General features: G+C 34.8%; 1 protein-coding gene across 1 annotated transcript in view; it reads right to left on the bottom strand.

Moving 5' to 3' along the window:
* Positions 1-213: 213 nt before the first annotated feature.
* LOC115215790 overlaps positions 214-23173 on the bottom strand; it is a 97922-nt gene continuing 74962 nt past the window's right edge. Inside the window, exons 20-30 of the mRNA XM_029785089.2 lie at positions 22524-22583; positions 18355-18478; positions 17368-17532; positions 15770-15979; positions 13385-13491; positions 9243-9312; positions 6194-6424; positions 5716-5958; positions 3832-4068; positions 1014-1070; positions 214-414 (exon numbers count right to left, since the gene is read on the bottom strand). Of these exons, the coding sequence (XP_029640949.1) occupies positions 272-414; positions 1014-1070; positions 3832-4068; positions 5716-5958; positions 6194-6424; positions 9243-9312; positions 13385-13491; positions 15770-15979; positions 17368-17532; positions 18355-18478; positions 22524-22583 (1647 nt within the window). The 3' untranslated portion in view covers positions 214-271. The remainder of the gene's footprint in view (positions 415-1013; positions 1071-3831; positions 4069-5715; positions 5959-6193; positions 6425-9242; positions 9313-13384; positions 13492-15769; positions 15980-17367; positions 17533-18354; positions 18479-22523; positions 22584-23173) is intronic.

The raw sequence follows: 23173 nt of genomic DNA, 5'->3' as shown, positions 1-23173 counted from the left end.
AAAGTAAACGAATGATGAAGGTTAAAGATGAAAACACAAACGATGAAGAAAAAGAGGCTGAAGGAGAAAAAACAGGTGCAGGTTCATCACTATAATATTTTCTTAACTTGTGTTAAAATCAGTGAATAATAGTATTTGGTTGTAACTGAATTAACTAGTACTTTTTATTAAAGTGCATATTCATGGTAAAGAAGCAATCATCAAAATATGAGAAATCGTATAAAAATCTTTATTTTTGTGAAATTTGATTAAACTTGATTTACATTTTAATTTACATTTTGTCCAGTTTATAAAAATTTACTTTCATTGGATCGTCTTTCATAGTACAAGCATTCTTGTGAATTAAAAAGATTGTGATCAATCCCAGCAGACATCCAAGTATAAATGTACCAATGCCAAGGGCAACAAGTTTACCTGTTAATATAAGAAAATCAAAGAACAAAATAAAATGTAAATGCATAGAAAAAAGATGTAGAGAGAAGCACAGTTACACCATACATATATGGTATTCACGCACAGATACATACATGCTTGCATGCATAGATACATACATTCATACATATATGAGTATGTATGACTGTATGCTTATGTATGTATGTATGTATGTATGTATGTATGTATGTATGTATGTATGTATGTATGTATGTATGTATGTATGTATGTATGTATGTATGATGTATGTATGTACGTACGTATGTATGTACATATGTATGTACATATGTACGTAATGTGTGTATCTCTTTGGGTACATGTCTCTTTGTGCATACGTGTGTGTAGTATATGTGTGTGTCTATATATACATACACACACACACACACATATATATATATATACACACACACATGCATACACATGTTTACACATATACACACACACATATAAATACCTAAACATACACAAAGCATATTTATGCATACACATATACATATACACATACATAGGTACGCATATATATATATTAGTATTTTATCACCATTAGTCTAGATTTATAATTTTAATTAAGTGTATATTACCTTTGTTTCCACTTTTTTCAACCGTCTTTGAAGCCACTGGAGTAGGTGGATCAAGTCCTTTCAATAAAAAAAGAATGTTAATTGTCATGTTTAAGATGTTGATAAGTTAAACTTTAGTTTGTGAGCTTTTATAACAATGTTTCATAAATAAAAGAGAAAAGAAAATTTCACAATCCACTTAGATTTATTTTTATGCAATTTTACTTGCACAAAGCAAAAAGTGATAATACATTTCAAGTGAGATAATTACTAAAGAATTATGCATTCATTGATGCAGAGGAGACCTGTGATGATGCCTTATTTTCTCACCAGCTACAGATGAATTTCTCTCTTTAAGAAACTGTAAAGCTATGTACAAAGGTGCTTAGCAAGGTTAGATTTGACAAGTTTAGTGAGGAATTTTGTGTACATATAGATTTCTGCAGAAGCTTTGTACACACTACTGCTTATTAATTATTATTATTGATGGAGTTATATAAATTCCTTATTGGTTATCTTCGGAGTTCTTCAAATGCCAACTACACATGGATATGATTCTCTCTTTATATATATAGTCTAGTTATTAATGTAGGGATCATCAAAGAATCTCAACAGACAGTCAAATATGTAGAAGTATGTGGGTGTGAAAGAAGGTCCTTTCAGGACCAGATTTACCAACCATAAATCCTCGTGTAATATCCAGGAGAGGGACACAATGTTGCAGACCTGGTTAGGCATATATAGTTGTTGAAGGACAGCACCATGGAATACGAGATCAAGTGGAGAATTCTGGGTAAGTGCCAACCTTATTTTAACAGTAGCAGAAAGTGCAGGCTATGCCTAGCAGAGAAAGAATTGTCTTAAAAAAGTTTTTCTCCATATGGATAGCTACTAAAAGTGCAGGGGTGAGATGTTGCTGCTTATTTATGGGATCCACTATGATCATAAACACTAGGACCTCCACTGTTGGTCTGTCCACCATCACAGCCTGTGTGCAAACCATACACACACAGACATACATAAGCATATGCACTTGCCCAATTCCCTCTCCAATCCCACTACACACATATTAATCTTGCACACACATTGATCCCATCACGTTTTTTGTTGATATCCCAACTCACCTAGGCCTTTTGGGAAGCAGGGGATATAATTTTAATGGATCCTCTCTTAATTGTCTCCTGTGACTTTGTTTCACATTTTTCATAGCATCCATTAAGTGGATGAAATTTTTGTATTAATTGACCTAGGATGCTGTTGATGCTCTACATTCTATAATTTGGAAGACACTAAGAAACTAAAAAAATCTGTAATAGTTCAGGTCATCTTAGAACAATGTAGCAGTGAATTCACAGAAGACTTTAGTGAACTGGTCAGGGTTCATCATTTTCTCTTCTTCACAGTTCCCAAAGATTACAAAAAGTTCAAATACAGAACTGAATGTTTTTGCATTTGAAAATCTATCGACAATTTCAGTTTAGGAAGTTTGTTTCAGGTTAGAATTCCCTCAGGTGAATTCTAAAGGCTCAATAAAAAACAAGAACACACGTGTGCTCAATGTTGTACAATTGGTACAAAAATATCTTCACAAAAGTCTTTACTGATCTGATGCTGAAAATGTTCTAGAAAAAAAACCCCCCAAGGAATAACTTATATTGGAAGTTCTGGAGGTGGTTTTAGTGAAGTTATGTAGCTATGATCAGAAGAGGACTATGGAAGGCATGTAAAAAGTGAGAAGCTATATTCTAGAACAGAGGTTCTCAACCATTTTTTATCTATGGACTCTTTGATTATTATTTTATTCTGGTGGATACCCATAGACATTTGATGTTTAGAAGCTAGTTTTATAGAAATTTCTTTCAAAATTTGTATTTTGTTTTTCTCATTAACTTGTAGGCTGAACTATATAAACTGTTGGAGAAAGAAACCTAGCTGTTTCTTGCAATACATACCAATATATACATATAAAGTAAAACATTTTCTGGGGTCCCTAAAATACTTTTGTCGATTACTGATTTATCTTGCAGGCATACAATTCAAACATCTCTCTCTCTCTCTCCCCCTCTCTCTCTAATATGTATGCATTAAAATAGACAATAGAGACAATATGCTTGTCTTCTTTTCCACATGTTCATATTTAAGTAATTCAGCTGAATTTTTCACTGATTTTAACACCTTTCTCATAGTTAACTAATGAGAATAAATAAATATCTGATTAGATGAGTGCTGGGAAAATATAGACCACCTTTCTCTATGGGTGCAAGTCTTGGCCAGCAAAAGCTGAAAATCTCTAAAAACTTGAAGTCTTCAACCACTACTGCTGAACTACAACGATGCTGTTGTATCAACCTGCTGCAGCAAGCTCTACTCATAAGACATCTAAGATAGCTTGGGCACACTCTCTGTTAATCTCTTGGGAAATTCCTTCACAAGGCCATCAACTTAGCTTCACTTCCAGGCTGGTACAAATGAGCTGGAGGACAACTGAAGATGTGACTGGTGATAGTAGACATGGAAGCACTTTACAGAGTGTGCTGGATACTTTTACGTGGCACTGTGCTTTTACATGGCACTACGTGGGCACTTTTACATGGTGCTGCATGGGCGTTTTTATGTGTTGCTGCATGGGCACTTTTATATGGCACCACATGGGAACTTTTACATGGGACCACCATGGTTGCTTTACATACCCAGAAGGATCAGTCTTAATACTTCTGCTGTGGGGCACGGGTTTTCTTGGGTATGGCTGAGCATCAGATAGCTTGATCCTTTGTCATTTCAGTATACAAACACAAAAAATATTATATGGCTTTAAATAATTTTAAACCAAAATACTTACTTATATAATGTGAACAATTTGCCACAATATTTGTTTCAATATTAATTGTCTTTTGATTAGCTCCTGTTATATGACATATTGATGTTACTGGACAATAACTAAAGCTGATACAACCAAATCCTTCATCTTCCATACATAGCTTTGCACATGCTTTTAGAGATATATTTTTTACCAATAAATTACTGTTAAGCTTTTCCATCTTTGTCGTTGAATGTACAAAGTGTTGAAGAGGAGAAACTGGAAATATATGTAGATATTTAAGTGACAGCATTTCAAAATTTCCAATGATTATTAGCAATGATATTTAAATATATGAATATATATTCTTTCTAAGGGTAATAAATATATTTAATTGGTATTGCATTTACTTATGTCTATTAGTTATTATCTGTGTCTCCAAATTCTTATATCTGTCGCTGTATGTGTGCGTTGATAAATGGGTCTAGATGTATATTTGTATGCTTATGTATGTATGTATGTATGTATGTATGTATGTATGTATGTATGTATATATGTATGGGTGACACATGGGAGGGCATAGCTACTGACCATAGCTGGTACAGAAGGATTGTGCATGAGGGGACAGCTACTTTTGAGAAATCTTGAGTTGTGCATGACGGTAAGGGTCTTCCTATGACGCTGACATGCAATGTCTGTGCAACACCCTGCCTCAGTAAAGCTGGGCTCATTTTTGTAGTCATAAAGCGAGACCGATGACTGACTACCAGGACACTGGTGGTGGTGCTACACACCATACTAATCATATCTGTCTGGCATGTGGAAAGGAGTGTGATTTGGCATGAGGACTTAAAAAACATGCAAAGGTACATGAAGCCCAATTACTATTACAGCCAGCTATTGCCAGTAAAGGTTTTAGCTGCCAATTCTGTCCAAGACATTGTAGATCTTTAGCTGGGCTAAAAAGTCACATTCAATCACAGCACTGTTAACTGTTAAGCCTTGTGTAATGGACATACTCAATAACAAGGGAGCAGCCATTATCATGTATGTATGTATGTATGTATGTATGTATGTATGTATGTATGTATGTTGTATGTATGTATGCTTGTGTGTATATAATGTGTGTGTGTATATATATATATTATATATATATATATACATAGACGCAGGAGTGGCTGTGTGGTAGGTAGCTTGTTTACCAACCACATGGTTTCGGATTCAGTCCCACTGTGTGGCACCTTGGGCAAGTGTCTTCTACTATCGCCTCGGGCCGACCAAAGCCTTGTGAGTGGATTTGGTAGACGGAAACTGAAAGAAGCCCGTCGTATATATGTATATATATATATGCCTGTATGTGTTTGTGTCTGTGTTTGTCCTCCTAGCATTGCTTGACAACCGATGCTGGTGTGGTTATGTCTCCGTTACTTAGCGGTTCGGCAAAAGAGACCGATAGAATAAGTACTGGGCTTACAAAAGAATAAGTCCCGGGGTCGAGTTGCTCGATTAAAGGCGGTGCTCCAGCATGGCCGCAGTCAAATGACTGAAACAAGTAAAGAAAGAATATATATATATATATACAATATTATTCCCTTGATGTCTGCAAAGTTTCTGACTGAATCTGGCATGAGAATCTTCTGTTATCTGTTTATCTGTTTATTACAGCAACTCTTTCTTGTCACTTGGATTAGAAGTTTCCTGACAAATTATTCCCTTAAAGATGTGTGTTGAGATATTTATCTCAGTCTAGAATGCATCTTAGGATTGAATGATGTTTCCTATATTTTTCTTTGATCATTAATGTCCTATTTGCAATTAGTTTTAACCATATACACAACTTAATCTAAGTAAAAAGTGAAGGACAGAACCAAACAATAATTAAATGGTATATTCTTCATGAAATAGAGACCAGAAAAAGAGACTTACCAGTGTACAAGTTACAAGTCTCTGTGGTGATAATATCTGTTGAAGGTACATCCATTACATGTCGAGAACTTAAAGTACATACTTCTTTAGCGGGACAGTATTCAAACGATTGGCATGATTTGAGTCCCTTATCAAGACAACTTTTAGCACAAACATCAGCACTCTGGGCAATGACAGGCAATACATCCCCTTTCATTGGAAATGTCTTTCCCGGAATTTGATCAAACATGTTAACATAATTCCCTGAAAATATAAAGTTGCTATATATATATCTCACTTAAAAAATAAAAAAGTATGAATTAGCAATATATATATCTCACTTAAAAAATAAAAAAAGTATGAATTAGCAAAAAGAAATAAAAAGACTGACCTGTTTTATACTTTTATGTTTTTTTTTTTCATTTTAATCAATTTATCTTTTAGGAAGTTACAGTACATAAATAACAGAAATAAAAGAACAGAATAAATCACAACTTACGTTGAAAAATATTGCAACCATCCGTTGCTTGAACATTGGTATCATTTGGGTGTATATCACTCAAAAAACAACTACCACGCAGGTAACAATAAGTGAAGGCTTCACAATTTAATATTTTATTATTAATGCATAAGTTAGCACAATCATCCACTGATACCTGCTTAAAGAAAGGACCACTAGATTTCAAAGTTCCACTTTTACTCAGCTTTGTGAACATCTTCATATTTTGAACTACAACAGTAAATTAGAATTAAACATAATTTTATTAATGCAAGCCAAAAATCAAATAATAAAAAAAAGGCATTTTAAATGCAGAGGAAATTAAACATTATAAAACATTGCTTTTAAAATACAACCACAGTTTAGAAATAATTTATCAAGCCTTTAAACTTATTATGAATAACAAGAAGTCAAAGAAGATGAAGTAGACACAGGTGGAGGAAAAGGAAGAGGAAGAGGAGAGAACCAATACTATCACTACCTCCACCCCACCCTGTCACTGTTATCAGTTATTTTTGCATATATCTTTCTTCACTTGCTTGAGTTTTCTTCAACAGCTTACCCCTTGTCATGGTCACTTGTCTCTCATACTCAGTTTTTTTCCACTCATTTCATTTGTACTTCATGCACACTGACATTACACATCTAGAACACAACCTGTTTACTTTGTTTCATTCTATTCATCAAACATCTTTGTTTCACTACAAACAGCCCATCTTTCACTGCTATGCTGCATTGCCCTATGTACACTAGCATCACACAATCTACTCTTCCTTTTGTGGCAAGCAGAAATAGGGCCAGATTAACCTAGCAGCAAAAGTAGCATATGCTGTGGACTCTGCATTATCAAAGGCACTATATTAAAAGCTTGTAAGCTATCAATTCCAATTCAGTGATTATTCATAGTACTATTTAACAGCACTACCTTTGACTTTTATTCATGACTGTGAGTTTTAAGTTGATCCAATACTAAAAATATGTTTGAGCTCCAATATACTTTAAATCAAACAAGTTTAAAATAAGCTAAGTGAATGACGATGGTAAAGCAGAAAATATACTTAATTGTTGTCAGGTTCGCCATCCTACTTTTCCTGTCTGCTGCATCAAACCTGTTTTGAAATAACTGAGACTAACTCTTACTCTTTTACTCTTTTACTTGTTTCAGTCAGTTGACTGTGGCCATGCTGGAGCACCGCCTTTAGTCGAGCAAGTCGACCCCGGGACTTATTCTTTGTAAGCCCAGTACTTATTCTATCGGTCTCTTTTGCCGAACCGCTAAGTGACGGGGACATAAACACACCAGCATCGGTTATCAAGCAATGCTAGGGGGACAAACACACACACATACATATATATATACGACGGGCTTCTTTCAGTTTCCGTCTACCAAATCCACTCACAAGGCTTTGGTCGGCCTGATTATTTTTCTCATAAATAAGAGTGGTTGAGTAAATTAGATTATTACTACCACAATACTAAACAACCCAATTAAATCATATCAAATTTTTAAACAAGAAACATTTTATTGCATACAAATTCTACTTTAACCTTATTTAATAAAGTAAAACTGCAACACAAGTTTAAATTGATATAGTCAACTCTTCTATGTAAAGCCACAAAAACAAATTTACATTGTGTATTACTTTGTGTTTTTAGATTTGGTTTAAAACTATAGAGAGAAATATCTATCAGTTATAATTCACATTGGTGTAGTTTTGGGCTTCATGCATTGTGATAAAGGTTGTGAATGTCAGTCTAGAATGAGAGAAATGATTGGTAACGATTGATTGGGAAAAGGGGATTTTTAAGATTCTGCTATATTGGGACATTTACTGACTGTTTAGTAAAAGTCCTTTTCATTTGGACTAAGCATTCTCTCTGATGAACCTACATGACAGCACCTCAGCTGAACCTACATCATATCAAGAAACTTATGAGAGGCAGCAATATTGAACTCCTTTCTTCAAGCACAAGCAATCACAAAATAATGGCAATTAAAAAGGTGATAACACAGATGGTGCCCCAGCATGGCCACAGCTGAAATGCATAAAAGTTTAAAAGAATAAAAACCTGGAGATATGAGAGTGGATATATTCAGAAATTTTGCTATTTGTAAGAATATTTATTACCCATTAATGCAAACAGCTAAACGTAAATCGTTCATGTATGCTTACTAATTCCCTAACTGGGTTAACTATAATTTAGTCTTACCTCAATTAATAATGTATCAAATCATTGAGAAAAAGAGAGGGAGAGAGAGAGAGAGGTTCAACAGCATCCTATTCTTGTCAAAGTCATATTACCATTGCTTATATTGTTGATTATTTTAAAGGGAATAATTAATGATTTAAAGTCAGCTCATCCCTCCACTTATATTTAACCAGCTTAAGGGTAGAGAGATAATCTTTATAGACCTGTTTAGGATATGTACTTATTAGATCATGATAAGGCTGAAGTGGGATCACATCTGGGATACTGCTATTATTATACTTCCTGACGTACCGAATCATATTCAGAAAAGGTCCACTCAGCAGGCTGATGATCTATGCTAATGGAAAAACTCCCTATCTCTGGCCCACAAACATATTTTCTTTCTCTATCCTTTTTTTTTATCATGATTAAAATAACCTCAACTCCTTGGAGCTAGCTGGTCTTATACCTTCACCCCTCAGGGGCCCCTGACCTCACCTCTTAGTACCCCTCCCTTTGTCCACTAACAACTATGTCAAATCCTTCATTCCAAGAACATCGGCCCTCTAAAATCTCCTTCCTACTCATGTCTTCTCTGCAGGTATGGCACATTAAGAGAATCAATCTTACCAATTCCAGAGGGTCATCCCTTTCTCCAGACTCAGGAAGTAAAAAGAAAAAGAAATGATTTACATCTGCAGTTTTTACAACTCACTGGCTTTGATCATTTCTTATCCTATATTGCAAGTGGTAAACAAGTACAATTAAAGGATTAAAAGCTAAAAGCAATATTGAAAGTGGGATAATTTGCTGAAAATAGATGAATTCCAAGTAAAAATATATGACAAAATGAACTTACCAGAAGAAACACTTCTTGAGTTTGACCGATCAATGTCGCTTAACATAGATACAGCTGTGAAGTGTTGTTCCTATAATTTAAGGTTAATGAAAAAAAAAAAATTAAATGTATTTTTATTTGGCAATTAATATCTTGGAAATAGGAAAAAAAGTGTAGAAATGAAAAGTACTAACAAATTTTTTATAGTATTTTGATGGAAGAGAAAACCATTGCTCTTAGTATGTGGAATGTCCACTATCACCACCACCACCACCACCAACAACAACAACAACAACAACAGACTCACATCAGGAAGATAAAAAAAAATGAGTGAAGCTGAGGTAGCTCAGATATAATTTAAGAAACTTGAAGTTAAATGCTGTAAGACGTATTAAATGGCTCCTCAAGTTGTAGCTCTTAGACAATATTCAGTAAACTTATATTTTTAAACTAAAAGATGCTTTGAACTTAAGCAGGATTTAATATTTTTGAAGTGAATTAATTCTGGTAGGTAATCTCTACTTCATAAGAATGCATTAACACACTGATAAACTTGTATTTCTTTCTTTATCTATTTCTATCATAAGTAGGCTCCAAAGTTATTTTATCACTTAACCCAATGCATCAGTAATGTGTATTAGATAAGCAAAACTACTTTTCATAGTGATCAATGTCTTTGATGTTTAAATGTTTTTTCACCACACATTTTACAAGATGTTTTTATTAACTGAAGCTGAATATTGAGCTGATTGTAAGTTCATTCTTCTCCTGGTGCTGAAGCATTTCTATATCTGTTACCTTGCTATCATATTACCTTGCTAAACAACATCATAGTTCTTTCAAAAAGTTTAGCTCTGACAATCGTTGAGGAAAACTATTTCCTGTACAATCTAATTAGCTGACATTTCAGCAGCTAATTATACTATTTTCTCATTTATAGCAGCCTACTAAAGGAATTGAAAACTTTAAAAAGAACCATGTTTAAATATTGACACGAAAACAGAAACATTTAATTTCAAATGCTATGTCTTCTAATACTAAGTGTAGATTATCACGCTCAATGGAATAATATCCCCCAACACTATGGATTAAGGAAATTAAAATAAAAACAATGTTGGAAGTGAGAAGAATTTTAATAAGAAAAAACAATTTGAAAGCAAAAAGATGCTTCTAAAAGGCCTGCACTTTTTGCGGATAAAGATAGAAAACTGCAGGGATGTTGAGTACAGTTGAGACATATTATTGTAAACCCTTGATTACTTTTGAAGTCGTAGCAGGAGCCCAGCCAAGAAACAAACAATAAGATAATGGTAAAGTGCTATAATAGATAAGGTACAAGTTTGGAAAGATAAATAAAACAAAAGAAAAGATATCAAGGGAATATTTAGAATTTAGATAACTTGAACCACCTATAAGAACAAGTTGGATTTAAAGACGGAGAAAGTTCAGCCTAAACATCACTCGCATCAAAGAGTGTGAACATCTGCAAGAACTACTGATACCTCTTCTCTTTCACTGACTAAACAACCCACCAAAAGTTGAGATAGAATATTGACTTAGGTTTATCTATTCAAGAGGAAAAACAACAGGTAGTATTTAGATAGTATGCACAATGTGAGAGAGGAAGTGTTCAGAAAGTTTGAAAGAATATTCTGGAATATCACTGAGAACTTTTCAAAATTATTTGGGTTTTCTTGTTGAGGGGTGACAATGAATATCTATGGATATGTTTCAATGGGAAAAATAAAAGAGATCCATTAGCAATGATGATTAGGAAAGGTGTGAAGACTGGAAATCTCAGACAGGTTAAGTAATTTTAGCCACAAATTTTTAGTATCGATGTTATGCAGAAAAAATAAAACTTTCCATCGGATCAGCATTATTAATTAATACAAAGGTAGAAAGGGATAAATTACACTGGAGAAATTATGATGATCTCAAGCAAATAAATAATGGCAGTAATATGGAAAAACTAATACAGAATACAATGAATTTGAAAAGGAGGCAATTTTTGGCTTGTATTAGGCTATAGTGTCATAAATGACATATTCCTGGTATGAGAACTACAAGAGAACTGTCCCCAAAAAACATCTTTAATAGCTTATGATATGATCTCATTCTCTCTAATCCAGACTGATTAAAGATAATGTATAGATCTATAAATGTTCTTTGGATTATGATATGTGAGGAATTACAATGGACTAGTTACAGCTCTTTAATTTAGTAAAGCTGCTCTTTAACACAGGGAACATTTTCTCCTCTCTCATATCAATCACATCTATTATCTTAAAACAGGAAGAATACACTTGATAATCTATGCAGTTATGTATGTATACATTAAGCTTTGCTAAAAAAGTGAGAAAATCTTAGAGGTGATATTACTGCCCAATTGTCAAAAACTAGCACAAATATGAATCGTTAACATAATGCATCAAACACTCTTAAACATATAAACGCAAACACTTAAACACAAAATCAATACAGAAAAGTAAAGAGACTATCTTCCTACTAAATCATTGGCTGCAATTTAAAATTTTGCTGCACTCTGAACAACAATAGCCAAAGCAGTCAACACATAAAGCACAAAATCTGAGTGACAACAAAAGTACCCATGCCATATGGCATAAATTTAGTACAAAAAGTTAAACTCACAAATGGTCTAAAAATGAAAAATACTTTTATGGAATCAAAAATTACCCCAGTACTGGACCTTTCACATCCTTAATTACACCCTTACAGGCCAAACCATGTTGAACTTTGTGGGATTTGATACACAGGGACCAGCTTTTCTAGTTCACAAAGTGAGAAAGGTATGGCAATTAAAGATGTGAAGTGAGGGAAGGCCTCAGATCCATCAGAAATTTCCACCAAGATCCTTACAATATATGTAAGAATAGAATATGGTCTAGTCACCTGTACAGTTACTCTTCCTTCATAAACATTTACAGGGCTGCTTTCAAGGACAAAAGGAATAGGAAGAAGAACTGCAACACCACATCATCAAATTCTGACCAGACTTTCAACTGCAGCCACTGTGGTCGTGTCTGCCTGTCCTGCATTGGCCTTGTCAGTCACGAGTGTGCCTGCAGTCAATGTGGACCAGCCCTTTCTTGATTTTCATTCATGAAACCAAGCCAAGCTGAGAGAGAAAGAGAGAGAGAGAGAGAGAGAGGAGAGAGAGAGAGAGAAAGAGAGTGAGAGAGAGAGAGAAAGATCACTCAATGACTGATGTAGCAGCATTATAGTCAACTGTTACAAGGGCAAAGGAGATGTCTCCAACTTGATTCAAAGTAATTAGCAGTGTTAAAAACTCTAATAATGGCCACAGTACATCATATTTCACAATACCGAGTCTTCATCTAACCATTTAATATGTAAGAAAAAACCAGCCAAATCTTCTAATCAACCCTATCATCTATAGCAGTGGTACTTAACAGAGTTCCATATGACCCTTGGGATCCATATAAAATTTTGTTGTTAAAGTTTGTGCAATAAATTGATTGCATTTCTACAATATGCATAAATATTTTAAAGATTTTTAAAATAAAATTCTTAATAATATATAATTATGAAAATAACATTAGGATTTTTTAAGCATTGAATAACTATAGGTATTGAAGGAGCTCACTGGTAAAAAATGATTGAGAGGTACTGATCTGAAGGAAGGAAGGACACACTAAATGATAAACTAGAAGTATTGAGCCTGGAAAAAGAAAGAAAGGAAGCTCAACCCTGTTTTATCAGGATTAATCTTGGGATAGCCGATAATTATAGCATTTTCAATATACTTTAACAGTAAACAAACACATTTACCAAAATCAGCCAAAAAAAAAGACAAAAACAGAAAATGTAAGATACGTTCTTGCTCCACTAAATATCATAAAAGCAACCGAAAAACCCCCAAATTGTAAAGTCTCAGAGTTTAATAAAATCCCAAGTATACACCAAAAACATACTGGCTAGAAGAAAATATTGCATTCACAAACAATTATAATACCATTCCTAAATCTATAGAATTTGGAAACTGAGTAAAATAACAACAATTTAAAAATCTTACAAGTTTCAGCTAAAATAACATTACATAGGACCATAACCCATTCCAGCAGTATTGGTACACACATCATAAAGCAATACATCAAACTTAAAGAAAAAATATTTATTACTGTGTCCACAGTGAAACTGATTTTAAATGTTCCAGATTGAATAAGTGAGTCCAAATCCCTTATAACTTGCTTGCTGGATAAAGAGTTACTTTTCTGTTCCTTAGTTTCTGTCAATAAAAAGAAAATAACAAACATATACTCTGTTATGGACAGAATACAAAGAAACAACTTTTAATTAAGAATGTTTATTTAATCTTCAATACTCTCAAGAAAAAGAAATATGATGTGAATCTCAAAAACATTTCAAAAGCACCATGATTTTATGCAATTCCTTGAATAATATTGGTTTCAAATTTCAGCACAAGGCCAGAAATCTGAGTGGGTGGGGGGAGGGAGTAAGTTAATTACATCCACCCCAGTGCTCAACTGGTACTTATTTTATTGACCCCAAAAGGATGAAAGGCAAAGTCAGCCTTGGCAGAATTGGAACTCAGAATAAGACAATGCTGCTAAGCTTTTTGCTTGCTGTGCAAACAATTCTGCCACCTCGCCCCCTAGTTCCTTGAATAATATCAGAAATAATTTTCAATGGAACCCGATGTGGCTCCTGGCCTTGCCAGCTCCTGTCAAACCATCCAACCCATGCTAAATGATGATGATGATGTTCAATCAGAGTCCTTTCTCTTTTCTCTCTCTTTTCTCTTTTACTTGTTTCAGTCATTTGACTGCGGCCATGCTGGAGCACCGCCTTTAGTCGAGCAAATCGACCCCGAGACTTATTTTTTGTAAGCCCAGTACTTATTATATTGGTCTCTTTTGCCGAACCGCTAAGTGACGGGGACGTAAACACACACCAGCATCGGTTGTCAAGCAATGCTAGGGGACAAACACAGACACACAAACACACACACATATATATATATATATATATATACGACATGCTTCTTTCAGTTTCCGTCTACCAAATCCACTCACAAGGCATTGGTCGGCCCGGGGCTATAGCAGAAGACACTTGCCCAAGATGCCACGCAGTGGGATTGAACCCAGAACCATGTGGTTGGTTAGCAAGCTACTTACCACACAGCCACTCCTGCGCCTTTGATAATAATACTAAATGAATTGTTTACTACTCAAATGATATAAACCTCTCATGAGTTATTCTTGATAATTTTTGCACCTCTACTTCAACCATCTCCATAAAGTGTTATAATGACATTGTATTGATATTTCTTGAAATACTTGACTGAAATGGTGGTCTGTTTCTATAACAATAGTATATTTCTCAACAGTTTTATTATGTATTTATAATCTTTTCTACTATAGGCACAAGGGCTGAAATTAGCAGGGAGATAGCTAGTTGATTACATTGACCCCAGTGCACAACTGGTACTTATTTCATTGACCCTGAAAAGATGAAAAGCAAAGCTGACCTTAGTGGAATTTGAACTCAGAATGTAGAGATAGAAGAAATTACACTAAAGCATTTTGTTTGGTGTGCTAACAATTCTGCCAGCTCACCACCTCTTTATGTATATATAATCCAAAATTAAAAAGCAGTTAAGAACACAGCCTTCCAAAACTGGTGAGACTGATTTGGCTAATGTTCCTTTTGTGAAGTTGATAGTCAACACTTGTAGGAAAATCATAGACAGAGCAAGAATTCCAGGAGTCTGACATTCTGGTAAGGAAGTACTGTCCATAGTGGTTAGTGCCAAGACTTGTGCAGAGAGGTCAATACAGGTAATGAGAGAAGGAAAGATGAGTGAATGAGAAGGGCCAGAGTAGAAGTGATATAAGGTAGCGAGCTGGCTGAAATGTTAGCACGCCAGGCGAAATGCTTAGCGGTATTTCGTCTGCCGTTACGTTCTGAGTTCAAATTCCGCCGAGGTCGACTTTGCCTTTCATCCTTTTGGGGTCAATAAATTAAGAACCAGTTATGCACTGGGGTCGATGTAATTGACTTAATACCTTTGTCTGTCCTTGTTTGTCTCCTCTATGTTTAGCCCCTTGTGGGTAATAAAGAAATAGGTATTTCATCTGTCTCTACGTTCTGAGTGCAAATTCTGCCAAGTTTGACTTTGCCTTTCATCCTTTTGGGGTAGATAAATTAAGTACCAGTGACACACTGGGGTCGATGTAATCGACTTAATCCCTTTGTCTGTCTTTGTTTGTCCCCTCTACGTTTAGCCCCTTGTGGGCAATAAAGAAATAAGAAGTGATATGAGGTCAGCTGACTCCTGTAGAAGAAAAGATAGCCTTCTTCTCTCTGCACATGAAAATAAAAAGTCAATGAAAAGTAAAATTTTCTTTAATTTAAATGAAAAGAATTAGAAATTTAATGCCCTACGTTACATGATTTGTTTGTATTTAATAAAGTTTTACCTAAATAAACTCAGAAAACTATAAAGTTAATAAAAATAGTATAATATAAAATACCTCACTTACTGGTATATAAATTACAGTCATCAGAATCTTGGTTGCTTGAAGGTGATTCACTGAATACCTGGCACACTTTCTTTCCTTTACAATATGCAAATGCCTTACAGTTGCTTTTAATGCATGAAGATGCACATTCATTTGGTGTCTGTATTTTTAATTGTGTCTCTGGCTTTTGATTTGGATTAGGCTTAAGATTTGGTTTAACAGTGAATAATCCTGCAGAAATAGATAAATATGAATGATCAAAATACATTTTAGATAGATGTTTTGTTAACCCTTTTGAAACTATAGAAGGAAAGTTGTGAGTGATATATAGAAAAAAGTGAGAATGGGATGGAAAGAAGCTTGTCAGAACATACAGCAATAGTTCAACAGATACTTGGGTTTCCATGAAATTAGAAACAGATGATACCAATAGGTAAGCAGCCTTGCTAGGAGATTCTCATGCCAGTTACTGTTAGAGGCTTTATTGATGATAAGTGCACAACACTTCTTTTGCTTGAAATGGTTCTTACTTGTTTGTCAGAGCACAGTAAGAAAGAATAGTTAAGTTAGTACTATCAAATTTAATACACTAAGCATTAAAAAGTTAATTAAAGATAATTCTAAAATTACAGTGTTGTAAAAACAATATAATTGGTAATGTTTTAATTATTTCAGCAAGTACAAGAGTCAACTCAGGATAAGTTTCCGTCTTATGATGATCTCATCAGCAAAGTATAGACATTACTACACATGCTGAAGTATTAATGAAAGTAAGTAAATGCACAAAAATCTATGCTAGATGACATAGAAAACTAGAATTATTTTGAGAAAAAATTAGACAGAGAACATGATCTATATAAAAAATAACTTTGTTAATATATTTAATGTAGAGATCTTTAAAAAAACTCATTAAATATAATTATGCACTGGTAAAAAAAAAAAAAGAAGCAAAAACAAGCATCATTGTTTGATTAATAGTTTTTAAATATTTCAGCAGGAATGGAGACAACTTTGCTTTTACTATGACTTTGTTAGTAAAACATACTTCACAATAATTACAAAACAAATGAGGGAAATATTGCTAAGTAAATGTACTAGACTGTAGTACACTGCCAGGCTTTGGAAATTAAAACTGTTCTGCCCTTTCTTTTTCCAACTTTCACTTGTTTCCAAGCAAGGTAATATTTCCTCATGACCGGATGTGTTTCCATGAAAGATTGAAAACATTTTGACATTAATTGCAGGATGGTGACACTCATTTTCCGCAATCACATGGTATCAAGACAAAGAAGCACTCACTCACACACATACACACATGACAGATTTATTTCTATTCAACTACCAAATTCACTCACAAGGCTTTGGTGAGTCTGGGGCTAGAGTAAAAGACATTCGTCTAAGGTGTTATGCAGTGGGGTCAAATCTGAAACCATGCAGTTGGGAAGCAAACTACTTGATCACACAGCTATGCCCAATCTTTCATAAAATTCAAAATAATTATGATAATATTGGGAAATGAAAATTGTGTGAAGTATTCTTAACATCAAAAGTTCTATAGATTTTAAATTATAGTAATTAACAAGTTAGATATTATGAAAATAAATATAGAAAATATTTACCAATAGGCTGTGGACTTGGATCAATTAAAGAGATTCTTAAATATGTTTTGTCCTCATCATAAGAAAGCTCAGGATTTTGAAGATTTATGAAAGGCAGATGTGTAAATTGCATTATCTTATTTATTGCTGCTGTAATAAAGTTTATTGACCTCTGTTTGTATGCCCCTGAAAAAGATAATTTAGAATTAATATATTAGTTCTAATCTTTTTTTTTAATTAAACATTAGCTGATTCTTTGTGAAATTAAAATCAATAGAAAGTACATACAAAATATTTTAAGTTCAAAATGGCTGGGCTTCACAGTCAAAGAGGATATGACATCTATAATATTGCCAGCAATACATCCCAAAAGCTAGGTTTCTTCTTCAAAATCAGATATATTTCAAGTTTGAACAGTTACTGATTCTCTACAAAGAACATGTATGGCAAATAATATGCTGCTGCTCGCATATCTGGAAGAGTGCAGGTACTGCATAAATAAATATTCATAAGTCATATCAGCAAATTTAATTGAAGAGGATCTTTTAAATGATATGAGACTGTGGGGTGACGTCAGCAGCTGGGGTGCTGACCGGAAGGGGCAGCAGTGATGCGCGCGCAGGTAGGGTGGCATTCGGCCTTTTTGATCATGGTCGCCGAACGAGGAAGTCGGGTCAGCACATTGTTAAGGTTGGGAGAAGCAGCTGCTATTTCTAGCATTCGGGTCAGGCTGTGTTGAAGGATCCATTACCGCTGAAGGGTTACCATCTGAGCGAAGAGAAGGTAGGTGCCTTTATTTCGAATCTCTCACATATACCACAGAGACATAAACTGGTTTTATCAAGCTCTGATCATGCTTCAGAAATATTTCATTCTGCTTAGTTTTGTTAGTTACAAAGCATGTCAGATTATCTAGAATCAAAAGTCCCCAGAGGAAGTCACTGGAAAAGAATTTCTTACTTCCAATAAATTTTTTATCATTTTTTAATATTAATTTTTGATTTTTACCTTTAAATGTTATTTGTAAATCAGTTATTTTGTTGTTTTCTCTGTAGCATGGAGAAACATCAAATGTCGACATCAAAATATCATCAAGAAATTCGAAATAGTTATCTGTTCTATAGAATCTATCCTGAAATATATGAAGCATAAAACTACATTAATGTTAAAAATACTAAAATTTCTTTTAAAAACTAATTCTATAAAGATAAGGCATTTAAGAGCATAATATTCAAAAATTATATCTATAGTTTTTCAAAGAGTATTGTGGAATAATTAAAGTGGTCACTGCTGATTATACTTATTGCTTGATGATTACTTACCATATCACCTGCAATAAAACCAGTAAAAAAAGGGTAAAGACCCCCTTCGGTCATGAATGACCATGGGATTGCACCTAGAAAGTTACCCTCCTAGACACAAGTCCGGGCAAGGTTGTTTATGGAAGGCCAGCAGTCGCCCATGCATACCAGCCTCCCCTCTCCATGCCACCAGTCTTATCCAAGGGAAAGACAAAGGTCGATACAGCTTGGCTGCCAGTGATGTCGCAACTCATTTCTACAGCTGAGTGAACTGGAGCAACGTGAAATAAAGTGCCTTGCTCGAGAACACCACACGCAATAAAACCAGTAGTAATGATAATATTAATAATCATTTTACTCTTTTGCTACTTCCTGTCCATGGACCATGCCCTTGCTGAGTTACCATCACTGCTACTGCACAGACACACACACACACACACATGCATGTATGCATGCACACACACATGCATATATGCATGCACACATACATGCATGCAAAAGAAAAACACAAAAATGGACAATTATATATTCTTTAATTTGCTTATGCATGTTCCAAATAGTGTTTCAAAATTCTGTGATGCAGAAATCATACATATTAATCCCATTTTTCCTTGACTAAGATTCTACAGTGATATTAAAATTTAATACCATCCTATCTCTATTAAAGCTATACCACATTGCTTAGAATAGAGGACATTTTCAAGCACACAGCAGTAAAAGCAACAATATTTGATCAGGCCTACTTAGGAACAGTATTTATCAGATCATGCTAGAATTGTAATATGATACTTAATTTCAACAATCCCACCTATTAACTTGAGGAATATTTATGGCAAAAATTCCACCTAATTAAAACTGCTACTGATCAATTCAAATAGACAGAGGAAAGATACGGAACCAGGTTATTCAGTAAATAATCATTTGGGTTGTGGTTGTAGACAAGCATTTCTCATTATTAAGTGGATATGGTAGGTTATTTAACAGACATACCATTAAATTTACTTATTCATCTTTGAGAAACTTGGTTGAAATTATAGTAGTTCATAATAATAATAATAAGAATAGTAGTAATAATAATAATCCTTTTTACTATAGGCACAAGACCTGAAATTTCAGGGAGGGGCTAAATCAATTACATCAACCCCAGTGTTCAAATGGTACTTATTTTATCGACCCTAAGAGAATGAAAGGCAAAGTCGACCCCAGCAGTGTTTAAACTCAGAACACAAAGATAGATGGAATGCCACTAAGCATTTTGCCCAGTGTGCTAACAATTCTGCTAGCTCACTGCCTATAATAATAATAATAATAATAATAATAATAATAATAATAATAATAATAATAATGATAATAATAATGATAATAATAATAATAATAATAATAATAATAATAATAATAATAATGCCCTGATGCAGTACCAGGCAGTGGCTCTCATGGCTTCTGATCTTAACTGATTAGAAGTGTTATCATGTACATTGTTTTGTCTTGGTATAAAAGATGGGCTACAGCAAATATTCTGCTCAATACCACAGATTTGCTTGTCAGTTGTTTGACCGTAACCAGTTGAGCATGTCCCTTAGTGGATGACGATATGTGCATCTCTGATCACGAGCAGAAGTAGTGGGGGAACATCATAGCCATGTGTTGAGAGGGATTCTTTGGGGTTTGAATAGTTCACCTCTGGAAACATGGGTGGTTCTTTCAACATCCTTAAACAACCCTTATTCAGGGACCGTTTGAGCGGGATGGGCTACTCAACCTGAAGAAAATTCTAACTGGGCCCCACCTGCAAGGTCATGTGCTGTTTATCTTGATATGAGATCACCATGTCGCGCACATATGGTTGTGATGCATGTGCCTGGTGTACCTTTATCAGACGGGTAGTCATGATGGGTATATTGGGCTTCGTATATTTTACCCCAGTGTCACTTTGATGGCATGAACTGCTCTCTCACTCAATGATAATAATAATATATAATAATAATAATATAATAATAATAATGCCCTGATGCAGTACCAGGCAGTGGCTCTCATGGCTTCTGATCTTAACTGATTAGAAGTGTTATCATGTACATTGTTTTGTCTTGGTATAAAAGATGGGCTACAGCAAATATTCTGCTCAATACCACAGATTTGCTTGTCAGTTGTTTGACCGTAACCAGTTGAGCATGTCCCTTAGTGGATGACGATATGTGCATCTCTGATCACGAGCAGAAGTAGTGGGGGAACATCATAGCCATGTGTTGAGAGGGATTCTTTGGGGTTTGAATAGTTCACCTCTGGAAACATGGGTGGTTCTTTCAACATCCTTAAACAACCCTTATTCAGGGACCGTTTGAGCGGGATGGGCTACTCAACCTGAAGAAAATTCTAACTGGGCCCCACCTGCAAGGTCATGTGCTGTTTATCTTGATATGAGATCACCATGTCGCGCACATATGGTTGTGATGCATGTGCCTGGTGTACCTTTATCAGACGGGTAGTCATGATGGGTATATTGGGCTTCGTATATTTTACCCCAGTGTCACTTTGATGGCATGAACTGCTCTCTCACTCAATGATAATAATAATAATAATAATAATAATAATAATAATAATAATTATAATCATCCTTTCTACTATAGGCACAAGGCCTGAAATTTGGGGAGAGGGATAGTTGATTACATCAACCCTGGTACTCAACTGGTACTTATTTTATCGACCCTGAAAGGATAAAAGGCAAAGTAGACCTTGGCAATATTTGAACTCAGAATGTAAAGATGGATGAAATGCACTAAGCATTTGCCTGACATGCTAACGATTCAGCTAGCTCATAACAACTGTCCTCTAATATCCAGACAACAAGCCTGTCTCTTTCTTCAAATTATACCCCCTTCTTCAGTTAGAAAAGAAGACAGTACAATGAGAATGATAGGGAAACGGTCATCATGTTCAGTATGCAGAATGGGATCAGGGAGAAATAGGATGTACCCAATATGATCTATGAGTATCCTAGAAGTGTAGTGGGATCAAAGGTAACCTGACAGTAACTAAAAGCTTTGCCTGTTTTAGATGTACAGAAATAATTAACCCTCAGGACACTAGCAAAATATATTCCTTGAAATATTTACAAGTCTCTATTGAAGCAGTCGATAGCTTCTGTTACCTAGGTGACCAAATCAACAGAGGAGGAAGGTGTTCTGAAAGCACAGCAGCCAATTTTGGAATAAGGTAAAAAAAAGTTCTCAGTGCTGTGACCTTGTTTAACAAGGGGGTTCTATCTGAGAAAGGGGTGAAATGTATGATGCTTGTATATGAATTGCAATGCTGCGTCATGATAAGACATAGGCACTGAATGCTGAGAGTGTGTGAAGGTTGGAAAGAAATGAATTGAGTATAATTTACTGGATGTGAAATGTCAGTGTGCATAAATGATCAGGCACAAATAAACTGAGAAAAATTTAGTATAAGAAGTATCAAATGTAGTATTCCAGATAGATGGCCATGCTGGGTATGGACTTGTAATCCATATGGATGATGGCAGGTGGATGAACAAGTGCTATAAAGACTCATGTTGAAAGAATCAGAGGAAGAAGGAACCTTAGGAAAAACATGAGAAAAAGTGGTGAAAGCTAATCTTGGGAAGCAGAGCATAGCCTCACAAAAAAGAAGTCAAAGGAATGCAACAAGTGGTAAACTTTTGTATTAGTGAACACTCAATCAACCCAAGGAAGCACATGGGAAGTAGATGTAAAAATGATGACGATGATATGTGTATATGCACACACACACTCACACAAGCACACACACAAACACACACATACCACACACACACACACACACACCACATGCACACACATGCACACAGACACATATTTAAATTGAAAAAATACTTACACTATCTGACACCATTTCCAATTTTACTGGTACAAAAAATGGACTACCACTCCAATTTTCCTATAAAGAAATATAATTAGAAATTAACCACGGATAAATTTTTAAGTAAAAAAATTAATAGATTCTAAACTTATATTTAGAAGTAAGGCATGTTTTAATAAAGAATTTTTTTACTCTGCATGGGGAGCAGTGTAGGGACCTCGCTTAGCTCTGCATGAGGGAACACTGAAAAGTTCCTGGCTTTGAGGGTATTACAAAAGGCCTGGCTGGTGGTCCAATCTTCCGAGTTCTTCTACAAGGCTTAGAAAAACTGAAGAACTGCTGCAATAAGTGTGTGAATCTGAGAGGGGAGTATGTTGAAGAAAATCATAATTAACTGATGCTCCTGTATTTTCTTTTACCCAAAGCCAGGAACTTTTCAGTATCACTTTGTATATATTTCAGACTAGTAATTCCAATTGCATTTCCAAAGTGAGGCACATGTGGGGAATTGATAAGTGGCAAAAACAGTGAAATACTGTATCTGGTGCTCTTGTTTCCACTTCCAGGGTGATTTTGTTTTCTCTAGTTCTAAAGTATACGTTTTTTTTTAATGCTATACATCTTGAAAGGACTCTTTCTCAGATGAAAAACTGCAGTTCCTGGCTTGT

The sequence above is a fragment of the Octopus sinensis genome, linkage group LG9 (assembly GCF_006345805.1).
Source record: "Octopus sinensis linkage group LG9, ASM634580v1, whole genome shotgun sequence".
NCBI lineage: Eukaryota > Metazoa > Mollusca > Cephalopoda > Octopoda > Octopodidae > Octopus > Octopus sinensis.
The sequence above is the reverse complement of the archived record's forward strand: the minus strand, read 5'-3'. Positions and strand labels throughout refer to the sequence as shown.